The sequence below is a fragment of the Brienomyrus brachyistius genome, chromosome 1 (genome assembly GCF_023856365.1).
Source record: "Brienomyrus brachyistius isolate T26 chromosome 1, BBRACH_0.4, whole genome shotgun sequence".
In the NCBI taxonomy this organism is placed as follows: Eukaryota; Metazoa; Chordata; class Actinopteri; order Osteoglossiformes; family Mormyridae; genus Brienomyrus; species Brienomyrus brachyistius.
This window is the reverse complement of record NC_064533.1, coordinates 22,385,058-22,402,205: the sequence shown is the minus strand read 5'-3', so window position 1 is coordinate 22,402,205 and position 17,148 is coordinate 22,385,058. Positions and strand designations below refer to the sequence as shown.

Here is a 17,148-nt window from a genome sequence, read left to right as displayed (position 1 = left end):
ACTGTGAATCAGTGGCCCAGGTGGCTCTGGGCTTTTCCCCCCAGGGGGTGCAAGGTGAGAGACCCCAACCAGTCATTCATCCACATAAATACATTTGTAAAAAAAAATAAAAAATAAAAAAATAGCAAATACATTTGCAACAAATTATTACTACACAATGGTATGACTAACACAAGACCCATTTTCAGATATAAATTTACAATGTAATTTTATGTTATAGGACTTAGATTGTTCAAATAGCATTTTCATGTGATGAGTAGGGGAGCCACCCCCCTGCCCCCCCCCCCCCCGCCCCCAGTAAAATCACCTATGATCAGAGGTCTCCAACCTTTTTTACATTACATCTTACAGCGTGAGCTTCGCAGCGCAAGGTACTGGTACATTTCCACTGAGGGTTTGTGTTGGTGACCGCTGCTCTATAAAGTCGGTGTGACGTTATAGCCCTCCTTGACCTGACGTACATTTTACATCAAATCTATTAACACACATGCTAACTCTAAAGCACAGTAGTATAGTGGCATAGACACGCAGCAGTGGCTTATACATGCAGCAGTGGCTTATACACGCAGCAGTGGCATATTACACGCAGCAGTGGCATATTACACGCAGCAGTGGCATAGACACGCAGCAGTGGCATAGACACGCAGCAGTGGCATATACACACGCAGCAGTGGCATATACACGCAGCAGTGGCATATACACGCAGCAGTGGCATATTACACGCCGCAGCAGCAATGGCATAGACACGCAGCAGTGGCATATACACGCAGCAGTGGCATATACACGCAGCAGTGGCATAGACACGCAGCAGTGGCTTATACACGCAGCAGTGGCATAGACACGCAGCAGTGGCTTATACACGCAGCAGTGTCATAGACACGCAGCAGTGGCTTATACACGCAGCAGTGGCATAGACACGCAGCAACACGCAGCAGTGGCATAGACACGCAGCAGTGGCATAGACACGCAGCAGTGGCATATACACGCAGCAGTGGCTTATACACGCAGCAGTGGCATATAGACACGCAGCAGTGGCATATACACGCAGCAGTGGCTTATACACGCAGCAGTGGCATAGACACGCAGCAGTGGCATAGACACGCAGCAACACGCAACAGTGGCATATACACACGCAGCAGTGGCATATACACACGCAGCAGTGGCATAGACACGCAGCAGTGGCTTATACACGCAGCAGTGGCATATACACGCAGCAGTGGCATATACACGCAGCAGTGGCATATAGACACGCAGCAGTGGCATATAGACACGCAGCAGTGGCATATAGACACTCAGCAGTGGCATATACACGCAGCAGTGGCATAGACACGCAGCAGTGGCATATAGACACGCAGCAGTGGCATATAGACACGCAGCAGTGGCATAGACACGCAGCAGTGGCATATAGACACGCAGCAGTGGCATATAGACACGCAGCAGTGGCATATAGACACGCAGCAGTGGCATATAGACACGCAGCAGTGGCATATAGACACGCAGCAGTGGCATATAGACACGCAGCAGTGGCATAGACACGCAGCAACACGCAGCAGTGGCATAGACACGCAGCAACACGCAGCAGTGGCATAGACACGCAGCAACACGCAGCAGTGGCATAGACACGCAGCAACACGCAGCAGTGGCATAGACACGCAGCAGTGGCATAGACACGCAGCAGTGGCATAGACACGCAGCAGTGGCTTATACACGCAGCAGTGGCTTATACACGCAGCAGTGGCATATAGACACGCAGCAGTGGCATATAGACACGCAGCAGTGGCATATAGACACGCAGCAGTGGCATATACACGCAGCAGTGGCATATACACGCAGCAGTGGCATAGACACGCAGCAACACGCAACAGTGGCATATACACACGCAACAGTGGCATATACACACGCAGCAGTGGCATAGACACGCAGCAGTGGCTTATACACGCAGCAGTGGCATATACACGCAGCAGTGGCATATAGACACGCAGCAGTGGCATATAGACACGCAGCAGTGGCATATAGACACGCAGCAGTGGCATATAGATACGCAGCAGTGGCATATAGATACGCAGCAGTGGCATAGACACGCAGCAGTGGCATACAGACACGCAGCAGTGGCATATAGACACGCAGCAGTGGCATATAGACACGCAGCAGTGGCATATAGACACGCAGCAGTGGCATATAGACACGCAGCAGTGGCATATAGACACGCAGCAGTGGCATATAGACACGCAGCAGTGGCATATAGACACGCAGCAGTGGCATATACAGACAGAAGTGCATATACAGACAGAAGTGCATATACACATGGTCTACATAAGACAGTCTCAGAGACTGACATAGAGAAGCTGTGTAAGAGAGACACACTCACATCTCCCTTTAAGCTAGGGAATTCTCCATCCTGTGATTGACCTTCTAGTCTCTGCTGTGCTTAAACTTCACTGAACTCCTGCGTCACCATGCCGACAGCAGCATCTTAAGCCGCTGATTGCATCACAGGAGTCGGCGTCAGTGTGCGCTTTGGCCCTCTCTTCCGGGAGTGCCGCTTCCTGTTGCTAAGCACCTCAGAGCGGACGTGAGGCCTGATCTTTTGTGTGATGAGGGCTGGATTTTTCCGGCGTGGGCTGGCAGTGGTTCTCTTCCCCCGTGTCGGTCATTAGATTCCCAATCCGCAGTGTGCTAGTGCTCAGGCAGCACACCTGTTCATTAGAGAAGGATCCGGCTCTGCCATGCCCACTGCATTTGCATGGCAGGAACTGTCGTTTTCCAGAACATCTCCATTTATCCTTCCAGGAGCTCTTCTGATGTTAATTCCTCACTCAGGAATCCATGCAGAGGGAAGTAGCATTTCAAGCAGGATGTCCCATCTCTCAGAGGCACCTTTCTAATACTGCTTAGTCTCAGCTAGGCCTAATTATTGGTCCAAACTCTGTCACTGCCATCCCTTGGACAAATACCTGACATCTGTATGGAAGTTCTTGAGTGGGTCCTATCACATGCCAAAGTACAGCCAAAGAACATTACTTAGCCAAAGTACAGCAAGCTTACATTCTTAGGAGATTACTTAAGGAAGTTTAATTTTTATTTTTATTTTTTTTGTTTGTTTGTTTGGTTGTTTTATAGTCAGATGGGTTTTGTAGATAGCAACCCTTTGAGGCCAGCAGTTTTGTGAATAAGACCTAATTGAGGAAGAAATGTTTTCGTTGTAGCATGATACATAATAGGGACAAATATTGGACATTGTTGTTCATTTCTCACTGTTTGACTTTGACGTCCACAATTTTCCTGTGAGTCATGGCAAAATAGTTCTAAAATCACATAATGTACTTTAGTTTCATGGTTTTTCCTCAGCTTTTCTCAGGCTATATGCACAGAGATCATATCAGGTTTTCTGTTCTCTGAGTCTGCTTCAGTCTGATCGTAGCCCCTCTGGCTGAAGTATAGGGTTTGTATTTTTGAAGTGTCAGAACATTGGATGTTAAACATTGTGTGCTGGAACTATGGGTGACAGAACCTTGGTTGTCATAGAACTTTGGGTGCTGTGTGTTTTTCCAATGGACTATAAAACCAGGGTTGTTTGCTGGACTGACTATTACAACTATTGACAACTATTACAATAAAAATTAATGTACTTCTATGAAATATCACTATTTCCTTATTAATCATGCTGACAAATGCCACAGTAGAGAATCATCAATACCTACATAATCTCTCATAACTATTATACCGTCTCATTATGTAAGAGCTGTATAGTAATATAACTATGAGAATGTAAACCTAGAAGCAGGATGTAAAAGCAGATAACCTGCATTACTCACCAGTCAGCAGGGGCGCTATAAAACTAGCACGAGGTTGCATTTTAATGATTTCGCATTGTGTACCTCTTATGCAAGAAGCCACGTTCAGGGAAATATCATGGCTACAGAGCTGAAGTCATTCTCAGTGTCAGTCTGCCCTCTCATCCTCTGTTGTTGTAGTGACCTGACAGTAAATGTGCAAGTACTCAACTAGATGTGCAAGTTCAAATGCTGCTTTGATTCAAATTCTCAAAAAAAAAAACATAAATAATGTTATTCGCCAAGTCCAGATGTTTTATGTGCAAAAGGAAACAGCAGCAGTAAAACGTGCAAAGGGACATATTCTGAAAATATTCCCATGAATGTTATATTTTTGTTCTCCTTTTTGCTCTCCAGTTTTGTGTTTTTGTTGTTATTCTTGAAATTTTTCCATTTTAATAGAAATGCTTTGACTAGGATACTGTTATGTCATACCAATAAAGCTTGCTAAGTTTGAATGTGACGGAGCTGCTAACTATTCCCCAGCACAGCGGTAGTGCCAGCACTTAACAAGCTAAATTTACCAGCAGCTATGTTTGGAAAGGGCTAATAAAAGATCTCATGCTTCCTACAAGTGCGACACTGGGCCCGACAGGCATGTGGGCAGCGCTTACTTTCCAAAATAAAACTCATTTTAAATTCTTGGCGCCAGAATCTGAGGTTACATTACTTTTTTGTGTCTGGGGAGCAGAGACGGTTAGCTGGATGGCAAAACTGACTCATGGAGCTCACAGGATCTGCATTGTCTAGCCAGACTATCCAGTACAAAGTAATGTCCAGATAAACACACTGATTCTATCCATTTACCAGGTAGCCTCACAAACTCTGTCTGATACTCCAGCAATATCACACTTTCTGCTAAGTATAAACAGCTGTAGTCTATCAGACAGTTCACCCGGGGACGGAGGGCAACACGATATCAATCCGGAAACTAGAAAGCCACTTCTTCCGCTTCCACTGTTTCTCACGCCCAAAGAAGAGTGCGGTGTGCTCTGCTCTGTGCCCGTCTGGGTTCTGCCCAGAACTCATGCCAGCTTTTGCCGAGTTTCTTCTCCCAATTGGAAGATCAAACTCCTATTTTCTGATTCAGTCACCACTTCTACCTCATGTGACTTCAGAGAGTGCAGGTGTCCTAAAACATCAATGGTGACGATAATGTTAATTAATCAGCATTTGTCCAAAATGATCTATTTTCATGAAGTTAGGTGCTGGTTAACAGACGTCTACAAGTTAAGGCATTTTTAAACTTTGAAAACTTTGGCTTCAGATTTGAGCCGACGGGGAGGCAGACCTGGTAGTATCCTCAGTTGCCTGTAGAAGGCGCTGTGAACTGTCGGGAGTGCCCATGCTTTCTTGCCTGGCACGCTGAGGGACCAGTCCCACATGTGCATTAGCGAGACTGTTTAGTTTCAGCTGCTATTGTTAAGAACAGCCAGTGCGGTTTTGTAAGCAGATCACAGCGAAGCCAGGTTGTATAAGTCAGGCTCTGCTGCCATTACTTCTTTCTGACTGCTGTAAGGTTTCGTTTTACCAAAGCACACTTTATACATGCCGCTTTATACATGCACTAAACCATCTTGAATTGTGCCGACTGATTAACTCAAAGTTTATATTTTCAATCTTATACTCAAACTTCGAAGTATTTCGTAAATGCAAATGTGCAACTAAAGGAAGCTGACAGATTAAACTGATGCATGGTTTTATTTTACGGTTTGGCTGGCGTTTGGTAGTGGCTTTTTGTGTTTGGGATCGGTGTCTGCTAGCTGCCTGATGGCCCCCTGGGGTCGCTGAGGCTTGAGGGCCGCCATCGCCCCTTCCCTGACTCCACCCTCTGTGCCCAGGTTGCCCGCCCACTGCGCCGCTGACCACGCAGAAGGCCCGCATCGCCATGGAGAGGGTGTTTGGCGTGCTGAGAGACCTGGGACACGCCCGCGACCACCTGAAGCAGCTCCGCTCCATCTACCAAGGCGGGGATGGCGTGCACCAGGTCAGTGCGGTACCCCTAGCCGCCACCCCCCCGACACAGGGTCACAGTTAAGAGGTCCCCTCATATAACGTGGCACTGACATATCACAGGGTTGCCAACTCTCATGCATCTGGCGTGACACTCACACTCTCTGACTCATGCTAGAAATCTTATGGCAAATGTATATTATTCCATTATAATTTTATAATTAGCTGCATCAAAAGTATTGGGGTAGTTTGCCAACCCTACAGACATTTTCAAGGCAATAAAACTGTTACGTACATGTAAATGTGTGTGCAGACTTGTCTCGAATTGTGTCTCTCTCTCTTTCACGGTGTCTGTGTGTGTGTCTCTCTCTCTTTCTCGGTGTCTGTGTGTGTGTCTCTCTCTCAGTGTCTGTGTGTGTCTCTCTTTCTCGGTGTCTGTGTGTGTGTCTCTCTCTCTTTCTCGGTGTCTGTGTGTGTGTGTGTCTCTCTCTCAGTGTCTGTGTGTTTCTCTCTCTCTTTCTCTGTGTCTGTGTGTCTCTCTCTCTTTCTCGGTGTCTGTGTGTCTCTCTCTCTTTCTCAGTGTCTGTGTGTCTCTCTCTCTTTCTCAGTGTCTGTGTGTCTCTCTCTCTTTCTCGGTGTCTGTGTGTCTCTCTCTCTTTCTCGGTGTCTGTGTGTCTCTCTCTCTTTCTCAGTGTCTGTGTGTGTCTCTCTCAGTGTCGGTGTCTGTGTGTCTCTCTCTCAGTGTCGGTGTCCGTGTGTGTCTCTCTCAGTGTCGGTGTCCGTGTGTGTCTCTCTCAGTGTCGGTGTCCGTGTGTGTCTCTCTCAGTGTCGGTGTCCGTGTGTGTCTCTCTCAGTGTCTGTGTGTGTCTCTCTCAGTGTCGGTGTCCGTGTGTCTCTCTCAGTGTCTGTGCCTGTGTGTGTCTCTCTCAGTGTCTGTGTCTGTGCCTGTGTGTGTCTCTCTCAGTGTCGGTGTCCGTGTGTGTCTCTCTCTCAGTGTCTGTGTCTGTGTGTGTCTCTCTCAGTGTCTGTGCCTGTGTGTGTTTCTCTCAGTGTCGGTGTCCGTGTGTGTGTCTCTCTCTCAGTGTCTGTGTCTGTGTGTCTCTCTCTCAGTGTCGGTGTCCGTGTGTGTCTCTCTCTCAGTGTCTGTGTCTGTGTGTGTCTCTCTCAGTGTCTGTGCCTGTGTGTGTCTCTCTCAGTGTCTGTGTCTGTGCCTGTGTGTGTCTCTCTCAGTGTCTGTGTCTGTGTGTGTCTCTCTCAGTGTCTGTGTGTGTGTCTCTCTCTCAGTGTCGGTGTCTGTGTGTGTCTCTCTCTCAGTGTCTGTGTCTGTGTGTGTCTCTCTCTCTCAGTGTCTGTGTCTGTGTGTATGTCTCTCTCTTTCTCAGTGAGAAAAATTTTTTGAGAAAATTTTTTCAGTCCCCACAAGGATAACCTCAGTTTTATGAAAATCTGTGAATGCAATCAAAAAAGTCTTTGTTTGGTTACTTACAGTTTAGGTTAGGGCTGGGCAGGGGTTAAGGTTCTCATGATAGGGTTAGGTTTATGCCCACAGAAATGCATGGAGAGTCCCCACAAGGATATGAATACATTTACTGTGTGTGTGTGTGTGTGTGTGTGTTTGTGTGTCTGTATTTGTCTCTATGTCTAAATCTGTGTGTTTCTGTAAATCTGAGTGTGTGCATGTGTAAGTCACAGTTACTCGCTGCGCAGTGCCTGATGGCTGCATGCGGGCTGCGAGCCACCAGCGGCTGGACCACAGCTCTGGGACAGACTGTTCTGCTCTAAGGATCCAGTCTGAGCCAGGTGGATGGTGCTGGAGGTCTCACCCAGCGCGCTGCTCCCCATCAGCTCCTCCCTCGTGCAGCCTGGGCTTTGCTGTTTTCAGTTTTTTAATCAGTATTTTTATATATTTTAAAATTTTCGGGAAAGTATTTGCTAATCATTGTTAATGTTAGACAAGCTGTATATGTTTGTGTGGTTAAGTGTCTGTGAATAATGTGTGTGGGTGAGTGTTTAGCAGAGTTGAGAGATTTGACATTTGAAATGTGACCCTCCCCCCACCTAAAAAGTCAGAATCCTGGTATTTATGAAGCATTTTTCTGGTGTGATGTCCTCCTTTCCCTAGTATTGACCGTGTAACGTTTACATAGTCAGAGGGAGTCGGAAAATCATTAGAATCACACACAGGCAACTCACTAATTAACGAGCTGGCAACCCATTGAATTAACGATGGGGGGCTCGTGTTTCAGAAAGGGTGGTGATAGTTTTGAGGCGTGTCATGCCACGGAGGAGGTGAGGTCACACAGTGGGGGTGGCCCCGTGTGGAAGCCACACTCACTCTCCAGGTATTCTGGGAGATTTAGTTGTCGGTGTTTAACGTGGTTGTTTACAGGTAGAAATGTTTTGATGACTGACTTATGAACTGCGTGGGACTGATGTGGGAGATGGGATAAGGTTGTTTATCCAGTAGGAAACTCAGAGGAGGAGCCTAGGTCTATTGACAGCCTGGAATTGGTTTAGAGGTTAATCTGGGTGGAGCTTTAATGGTGGACGCGACGAGAGGGTGGGGCTTGTTACTAATATGGAGAACGGTTTCCAGGGATTAGGCCTGCTGGAAGTTGTAGGGAGGAGCCTGTATAAACCCTGGTCTGTTGGCAGCCTGGGATTGGTTTAGAAGTTAATCTGGGTGGAGTTTTAATGGTGGGTGATGAGAGGGCAGGCCTTGTTGCTAATATGGAGAAAGGTTTCCTGGGACTAGGCCTGCTGGAAGCTGCAGGGAGGAGCCTGTATAAACCCTGGTCTATTGGCAGCCTGGGATTGATTTAGAAGTTAATTTGGGTGGAGCTTTAATGGTGGGTGATGAGAGGGCAGGCCTTGTTGCTAATATGGAGAAAAGTTTCCTGGGACTAGGCCTGCTGGAAGCTGCAGGGAGGAGCCTGTATAAAACCTGGTCTACTGGCAGCCTGGGATTGGTTTGGAATTTAATCTGGGTGGAGCTTTAATGGTGGGTGATGAGAGGGCAGGCCTTGTTGCTAATATGGAGAAAAGTTTCCTGGGACTAGGCCTGCTGGAAGTTGTGATTAAATAAAATAGGAAGACCCACCTGGTTCTGAGTGAGATTGGGAAGCAGCTTGAGTGTTTTTGATCAGGACCATCAGACTCGGCTTCCCTCAGCCGCATGTCACGCCTGCCGGGCGTATGGTGCCATCATTTCTGCACGTCACTGCAACCTTTAATCCTGCCGGTTCCTTAGCCAGGCCTGCAGTAACACTGCCTACCAAACGCAGCCATGTTTACATATGGTGGTGAAGGTGAGTGAGTGTGAAGCAGCCATGTGGGCTGGATAAACGGCCGTATCACTGCTCCCGATCTGCAATGTCCTCTTTGCCCACTTGTTTGCTTCGGCGGTATTCATCTCCTCTCATCCAGGGTTCCGCACATCCTCTGCAGCTGTGGCGTCTTCAAACGAAATACGAAGTAGGACTTGCTGTGCGAAAATAAGCCAAGATAAATGGATAAAATTTGAACTTATCGACTCAAGATTTATGAGATCCTTGTCAGCCCCATCATACATGTGGACATCATTGCCCTGAGTCCTGCGGTGCCACATTTACTAACCAACAATTTGAAAACATACATTTACTAACATGTACAAAGTGATTGGACAATGAACTTCACATACTGTACAACCTGTTCAGAATAGGGGCAGAAGGACAAGACGCGCAGTGCAAACTTGTTGTAACCTGCATGTGAACAGGATTTGAAGTGCAGACTGTGCACTGCAGGTATTGCTCTGATGCAGAATAGTTATAAATTTTTTAACCTTTTTAAATAAAATTATTGAAATAGCCACTTTTGCTACATTAAACATTAGGGCTGTTAATATCAATTACATCCATAAACAATTAATCTACCAATTAATCTGATGATTCCTTGAGTAGAAAAATCAGTCTAGAGTTTACCGCTTCTGCATGAGCTCTGCATGCGCTCTCAGAGACAATCATAATCATTCTCATCCTTGCTGTTTGACACAGTCATCAATTGAAATCAAGCGAAATGAGTGAAGAGCAGAAAAGGAAACCAAAACTGCTCATGAAAAGACACCTCTCTCACGCCATAGAAATATTTTGCATTTCACAGAGATAGCATTGAACAAGCAGCTTATTTGACAAACTTTTTTGGTAGATAAGTTCCATTCGGCTATATAGTTATTTTTTAATTCTTAAAATCACTCAAAAACGTCAAATATCTTTCAGCCAAACTCAAAACACACAATATATTAACAAAAAAAATTAATTAGTTAATTAATTTATTAACCCGGGTTCGAGTCTCCGCCTGGGTTACATGTGTGTGGAGTTTGCATGTTCTCCCCATGTCGTCGTGGGGTTTCCTCTGGGTACTCCGGTTTCCCCCCACAGTCCAAAAACATGCTGAGGCTAATTGGAGTTACTAAATTGCCCGTAGGTGTGCATGTGTGAGTGAATGGTGTGTGAGCGTGCCCTGCGATGGGCTGGCCCCCCATCCTGGGTTGTTCCCTGCCTCGTGCCCATTACTTCCGGGATAGGCTCCAGACCCCCCGCGACCCAGTAGGATAAGCGGTTTGGAAAATGGATAGATGGATTGTTAAAACGTACCCTATTATGTAAGATGATGGGACTGACCTTTGTTTTAGAAGCAATTATTTTTGGCATACAAGAATTGTAGAAAGCAAATTAAGCAAAATGATTGAAATGACCATGATGACAAAGACAGGCTACGCTACTCCAAGAGGCATGTATCTATGGCTAACCTCACATTATTGGGTGAGTCCGTCAAACACGGATGTGTTCTTTAAGATGCATTTGCATTGCAGTCATAGTGATATTAAAGTTACGCTTTGCAATAATGACGACTACATTTTCCACACAACTGATGGTTTTCGCTTTTTATTTTCACCTTCATGCGCTACGCGCCTTCTCCCTTCTGCCATATTGCAGGGTAATCGAGAACAAGAATTTTAACCAATGCTTTTTGGTAATTGAGTAACTGTGACGGCAGTAAACGGCACTAAATACATGTATAGATTGGTTGTGGAACCATCCAACCCTTCGGGAGATATTCAAAGTCTGCTACTTGAAGTTGTTCACTGATTGAATGTATTAAACAGGTATGCACAATGAAGATTGATCTTTTTGTAAGAAGTAAGAGTCCACCTTCTTCACTAAGTGGCCTCTATATCAGCCTGCCTTTTGTCCCATAAACCCCCCAGAACAAATAAGTCGCAGTTACGCATCCTGTCCCAGTAAGCACACCTGACAGAAGCAAACAGACAAGCACAGCATTTCCCCACTCCATTTTCCTTTATCTGCCAAGTAAGTACTAGCAGAATTCATGTGCAGTACTCTTCAAAGCATACCTAGTTAATGAATCGTGCCAGCCCATACTATCTCCCGATCACCAGGCCAGCGCAGGTCACCCTTTGAACTTTCTGCAGACAGGAAGCTGTTCACTGGAAACAGGAAGTGCCGGTCTGTAGCATCGTTTGGAGGCAGGAAATGCTCTCAACATGGTGGAGGTGCCATGCTACGGTTAATGTTGTTTTGGAAGTACAACTTGGGTTGGGATCTCACTTCTTCACACTGATGACGCCTGGCCCAAGATTTAATGAGGCCATGGCTTTTTTTCCTGTCCTGCTGTGGGGTTGGTTTCCCTGCTGTCACAGACACACCTTAGCCTGCCCGAACAGTAGCACGATAAATCACCTGTGATTGGTAACAAAGCAGCCAATGAAGAAGGGTGATAGTGAGTGTATATGCCTGTGTCTCTGTGTGCATGTGCGTGTGAGCGCAGTGCGTCAGTGTGAACATTAAGGCGGGACTTCGGGCTGCTGAGTGACGGTTCCTGTCAGTCCTACTGATTATCTCAGTGACTAACAACTATGTGCGTTGTTTAACCTCCACACGCACGCAACCCAGCAGGCAAATATAAGTCTATTTTAAAGCATAACAACAACTCCCTCCTGCTGAAACACCTGAGCCCCCCCCCCCACCGAATCCCCTAGGTACTCTCAAATAGATGTGTTATGATTCATGATTAATCATAGGAACATTTAAAGTTTGGCTAATAGCTGCTGCCGATTTGGCATTTCTTATTGGCTGGCGAGTGCTGTGTGTGTGTGTGTGCGCGCGTGTGTGTGTGTGCGCGTGTGTGCGTGTGTGTGTGTGTGTGTGTGTGTGTGTGTGTGTTGGGGGGGGGGTTGTGTTTTATGTTACATTATGGGGACCAAATATCCTCACAGTGTGGTACCATTTTTCAGTAAAAAAAAAAAACTCAATCATAAATCTGTGACTGCAACCAAAAAACTAAAAATGCCAAAAGTTATCATTTTGGTTGATGTTAGGGCAGGGTACGAGTTGTCATTGTTGGGATTAGGGTTTTTCCCAGAGATGAAAGGTCTCCACAAAGATATGAGTACAGATCTGTGTGTGTGTGTGTGTGTGCGTGTGTGTGTGTGTGGTATACCTTATGTTGTGGGAACCAAATGTCTCCGTAACGTGATAAAAACCTGTTATTTTGACATATTTTGTTTGGCTACTTATGGTTAAGGTTAGGCCTGGGTGGGGGTTAAGGTCATCATTTCTGGATTTTGGTTTTTCCCCTAGAAATGAATGAACAGTCCCCACAAAGATAGCAGTACAGGTCTGCGTGTGTATCTGTGTGGGTAGGTGTGGGGGTGTTTGCTTGCTGTGCTTATGCAGCTCCGCTTCCTCTCCAGGCTACCTACAGACCCTTCTTGAAGCAGGTCCTGGACGATATCTACCACCCCGACCGGCCTGACTGCGTCGACATCGAGCACATGTCCTCCGGCCTGACTGACTTGCTGAAGACAGGGTTCAGCATGTTCCTGAAGGTAATCACACACGCTCACACACACACTCTCTGATCTGAGCTTAAAATAAACATAGGTATATATTATAGTTATATAGTCGGTAATTATACGCATCAGTGTCTGACAATAGGCTGTAATTGGAATTGACGACTCTGTATGCCATTATCAGTCCTCTTCTTTGCTCTTTGACCTTTGACCCTCAGTCCCAGATACTTATTGACTGTTTTTTCCCCCGATGGTGAGCTGTATGCCCCTAGGCTCCTCACGGAGAGCTTTTTACACACGCCCCACCCCCCAGTTTGACATTTGGATGACTTTCTGAGGGTCTTGCAGCTGACGTGTGTGTGTGTGTGTGTGTGTGTGTGTGTGTGTGTGTGTGTGTGTGTGTGTGTGTGTGTGTGTGTGTACACGGCAGGTGAGTCGGCCACACCCCGGTGACCACGCCCTGCTTGTCCTCTTCGTGGTGGGCGGTGTGACTCCCTCTGAGCTCCGCCTTGTCCGGGAAGCGATCTCCGCCCACAAGCCGGGTGCGCAGGTGAGCAGTGACACGCAGCCTGTTACATGAGACTGCTACCCCATTCTATTACAATGAGAACCCAGAGGGGGTGAAGCCAGGGGTTTAAGGCCACCTGTCAGCTAGCCGGCTCCCCGAGGATACTGGGAAAGCTGGGCTCCAGATTCCCACACATGGGGGACTGAGGGGAAAACCTTAAACACACACAGAATCACACAGAGTCATTCACACACAGCCACACGCACACATGTACAGTGTCACTGGCACACACAGAGTCAGACAGCCACATGCAGCTAGTGCTCTCAGAGTCACGCAGACACATTCAGGTCAGAGCTCACAAGCACAATGCCATCGGCTCTTACACACAGACACAAAGACACGCACATAGATATCACGTGGGTAAACCATTGCTTTTCATTCTGAGGTGTATTAAAAGGATTGCAAATGCAGATAAGAGTGAAAGGCAGTTCAAAGGCAGCGGTGTTTTCAGTGCAGACAGGCAGATGTAAGCCCATCTTCCCAGCCATCATTATTATTATTGTTGTTGTTGTTCTTGTAGTTGCTTGTAACAATGGTACTCTTTGGTTAATTAACCAACACTGAGCAGTCATAAGTTCTATAGTCACCTTGGACAGTTTTACCCATTTATCATCATGATCTTCATCTTCACCCCGATCTCCTGGCGAGGGTCGCACGTTCAGCGGGGTCAACCATGCCGCTTCTTGCAAGGACATGGACTCCGGCTCATTCTGGGGAATTTCCCAAACCAGCTGGGAGATAATATGCCTCCAGGGTGTCCCGGAATAGGCCCCTGTTTTATCGCAAATACACACCTAGATATTTTGTACAAGGAAAGATTAGAAACACAAGACCTCTGTAGTCTTTGGCAAAGCCAGCTGCTTTTGCTGTTGGGCTTCTGTTGTGTAATTTAATTTAGAAGTATGTTTAAACATTGTATTGCTCCATCAAATGTATGGTAAGGAATAATTTTCCGTAATTTTGTCAGTTAAACCATAGAATTAGTGTAATATCTAGATGTACAAGTAAAGCTTTTAAATATAAGTATATAATTTAAGTATAAGCTTTTCAAGTCCCACCCCAAAGTACCGAAGTACCAAAGAAGTACCCCCAACTGGTTTGACACTTTCGGTACTGGAACTTTTGGTACTGGTACTCAACTGGAAGTCAATGGAAAAGCAAAAGTACCAAAAGTAACGTACCAAAATACGGTACTTGGTGGGATGGGAAAGCACCCTAACTGAATAAAAGATCAACTCTAGTAGAAGTATAAGATCTAGAGGTATCAATTGTAAAGTCTAGTAGCAGTATAAGATCTAATGGTATAAATACAGGTGACTCTTCCACATCTAGGGGGTTAGTGGCGCAGGCCTCCCGCAATCTGGAAAAACTTTCTGGTCCCCTACGTAAGCAAAGCAAGCATTCAGTCAGAGCAAAGGAAAAAGATGCAAGAAATGGGAGCAGTATAATGCCTTGCAGTATAAATAGTAGACTCTAGTAGCAGCGTAATATCTAGCTGTATAAATGGCAAACTCTAGTAGCAGTGTAATATCTAGCTGTATAAATGGCAAACTCTAGTAGCAGCGTAATATCTAGCTATATAAATGGCAAACTCTAGTAGCAGCATAATATCTAGCTGTATAAATGGCAAACTCTAGTAGCAGTGTAATATCTAGCTGTATAAATGGCAAACTCTAGTAGCAGCATAATATCTAGCTGTATAAATGGCAAACTCTAGTAGCAGCATAATATCTAGCTGTATAAATGGCAAACTATAGTAGCAGTGTAATATCTAGCTGTATAAATGACAAACTTTGATAGCCGTATATTATTTCTCACTTAACGCCAGGCTTCCCACCCCCACCCCAGCAGTCCAGCTCCCACCTTGATGAGAACGGCTGGGATATTTACTGGGAAGCCCCCCTCCCCCTTTCTCTCCCAGGCCCTGCCCTGGAGGGACATGCAGACTGGGAACACTCACACTTACACACACACACACACAGGTTTGCAAATATATCTTTGTGGGGACTCTCCATTCATTTCTATGGGGAAAACTCTAATTCTAACATGGTGACCCTAACCCCTACCCAGCCCTGACCTTAACCATAAGTAACCAGGCAAAGTATGAGACTTTCTGCATTTTTAGTTTTTTGATTGCATTCAACGGATCTTTGTGGGAACCTTAAAAATGGTCCCCACAACCTCAAAAAAACTGGTTTTTATCACATTGTGGGGGACATTCCTGACCCACATACACACTCACACACTCCTGTGAAGATTAGCAGTGCATCCTACCCGGGGCTTGAATGACAATGGCACATATGACAGGCTTTTTGAGTGCTGCAGAATCAAAGCGCCGTTAGCATTAGCAGATCATTCTGCCCTCCCAGTGGGCCAGTTATGCAGAAATGCCCACCCCCACTCCACCCCGTCACCCCCCCCCCTCCCCTTCAGCAATTTGTTTCGCAAACAAGGCTCTCTTTTTGTTTTCACTTCTGGGCTCTGAATTGCTGGTGGGGGTTTGGGGTCTCTGTGCTCTGCACTGGAAGTGCCACCCTGAGCACGCCCAGCTCTTTGCTGTCCGTTTCTAAAGGCTGGGGCTTCTAGAAGAAGAAGCGGGGGTACTTCAGAGGGGGGCCGCAGGCTGATGATTTTCAGTAACAGACCCTCAGTCCCCTTTTCAGTAGTGCCCGACAGCCAGGTAATACAGCTTCATCCATTCCCACCCGAAGGAGAGAGACCCGACTGAACCACTTTGAAACGTTTCGCGACATTATGTTTTATTTGATGTATTGATTGATTGCAGGTGGTGCAGGCTGTTGCTGAGTGGGTTAGGACTCTGTGTCTGTGATCAGAAAGTCGCTACTTCAAATGCCAGGGCTGACAGAGTGATTTCTTGGTTGGGTCCCTTTGCAAGGACCTTTACCCCCAGCTGCTCCAGGAACTGGTTGACCCAGAAAAACGCACATTGCTTTGAATTAAAGTTTCAGATAAATAAATAAATAAATAAAAATGTAAATTCTTATTAATGGTTGTTTAAGTGTCATTTTAAATGTACACCTTAAAGGAACTTGCGCGATTTGTTTTCAGTCCGAGCAGTTGCTTTGGCAGAGACTTAAATCAACTAACTGGGTGATTGACAGTCTGAATGTCCTGTCTCCTCTGCTCTCTGGCAGGTTCTGATTCTGTCCACAAGGCTGCTGAGAGCCTCAGATATCCTGGAGTTGCTCTTCACCACGGACCACCTACACCCCGACATTGGAGTATGACAGCAGCCAGGACACGGACCACGTTCTACAAAGTTCAGTCAATCACATGGGCACGGTTTTATCGATTTAAATGCATACACATGTGCATATACAAATACCAACATAAAATCACACAAACAGGGTGTGGTCAGACCTGCTGTCAGTCTTGGGCGCAAAAGCATCAGTTTGTACAGAACTTGAGGACTTGGGCTAGTTCTGAACCTTCTGGAAACTCTTCCGTCTGTGGGAATTCCTGATACCTGACATCTGTATGTGGCTTGAGATCCAACATCGAAAGCCAGAGCTACTGTCCGTGGCATGCATCCCGGCTGTCTCCGGACCAGGTTTATTAATCCCACTGGAAAGTTCCAGAAGCCAGAGCTCAGCTTAACACCAGCCACACTCCAGGCAGCAAGGTTGTCTTTCCCTATTGGCTACAGCTGACCAGTCACATGTGTCGACAATAAACTTGTTCTGGTCTCGCTTCTCTCCGTTTCATGAATTTATCACAGCGGCCCTGACCCTCACGTGGTCTGACAGGAAGCCAGTGTCTCGTCGTGACGCATCCCCGATAACTGCAGCCCACATGTCTTGCTCGTTACGCTTCATTACGGGTCATTAGCCCCACTGACACCCGCCAACGCCATTCTTCTCATGTGGCGTGAAAGGGGTGGGATTTGCAAAACCATTCGCACCAACCTGAGTGCCCTGCCCTGA

General features: G+C 46.3%; 1 protein-coding gene across 1 annotated transcript in view; it reads left to right on the top strand.

Annotated features, from left to right (window-relative positions):
* scfd2 (sec1 family domain containing 2) overlaps window positions 1–16,916 on the top strand; it is a 68,317-nt gene extending 51,401 nt beyond the window's left edge. Inside the window, exons 6-9 of the mRNA XM_048989999.1 lie at window positions 5,675–5,820; window positions 12,538–12,672; window positions 13,067–13,186; window positions 16,360–16,916. Of these exons, the coding sequence (XP_048845956.1) occupies window positions 5,675–5,820; window positions 12,538–12,672; window positions 13,067–13,186; window positions 16,360–16,452 (494 nt within the window). The 3' untranslated portion in view covers window positions 16,453–16,916. The remainder of the gene's footprint in view (window positions 1–5,674; window positions 5,821–12,537; window positions 12,673–13,066; window positions 13,187–16,359) is intronic.
* The last annotated feature ends 232 nt before the right edge of the window (window positions 16,917–17,148 follow it).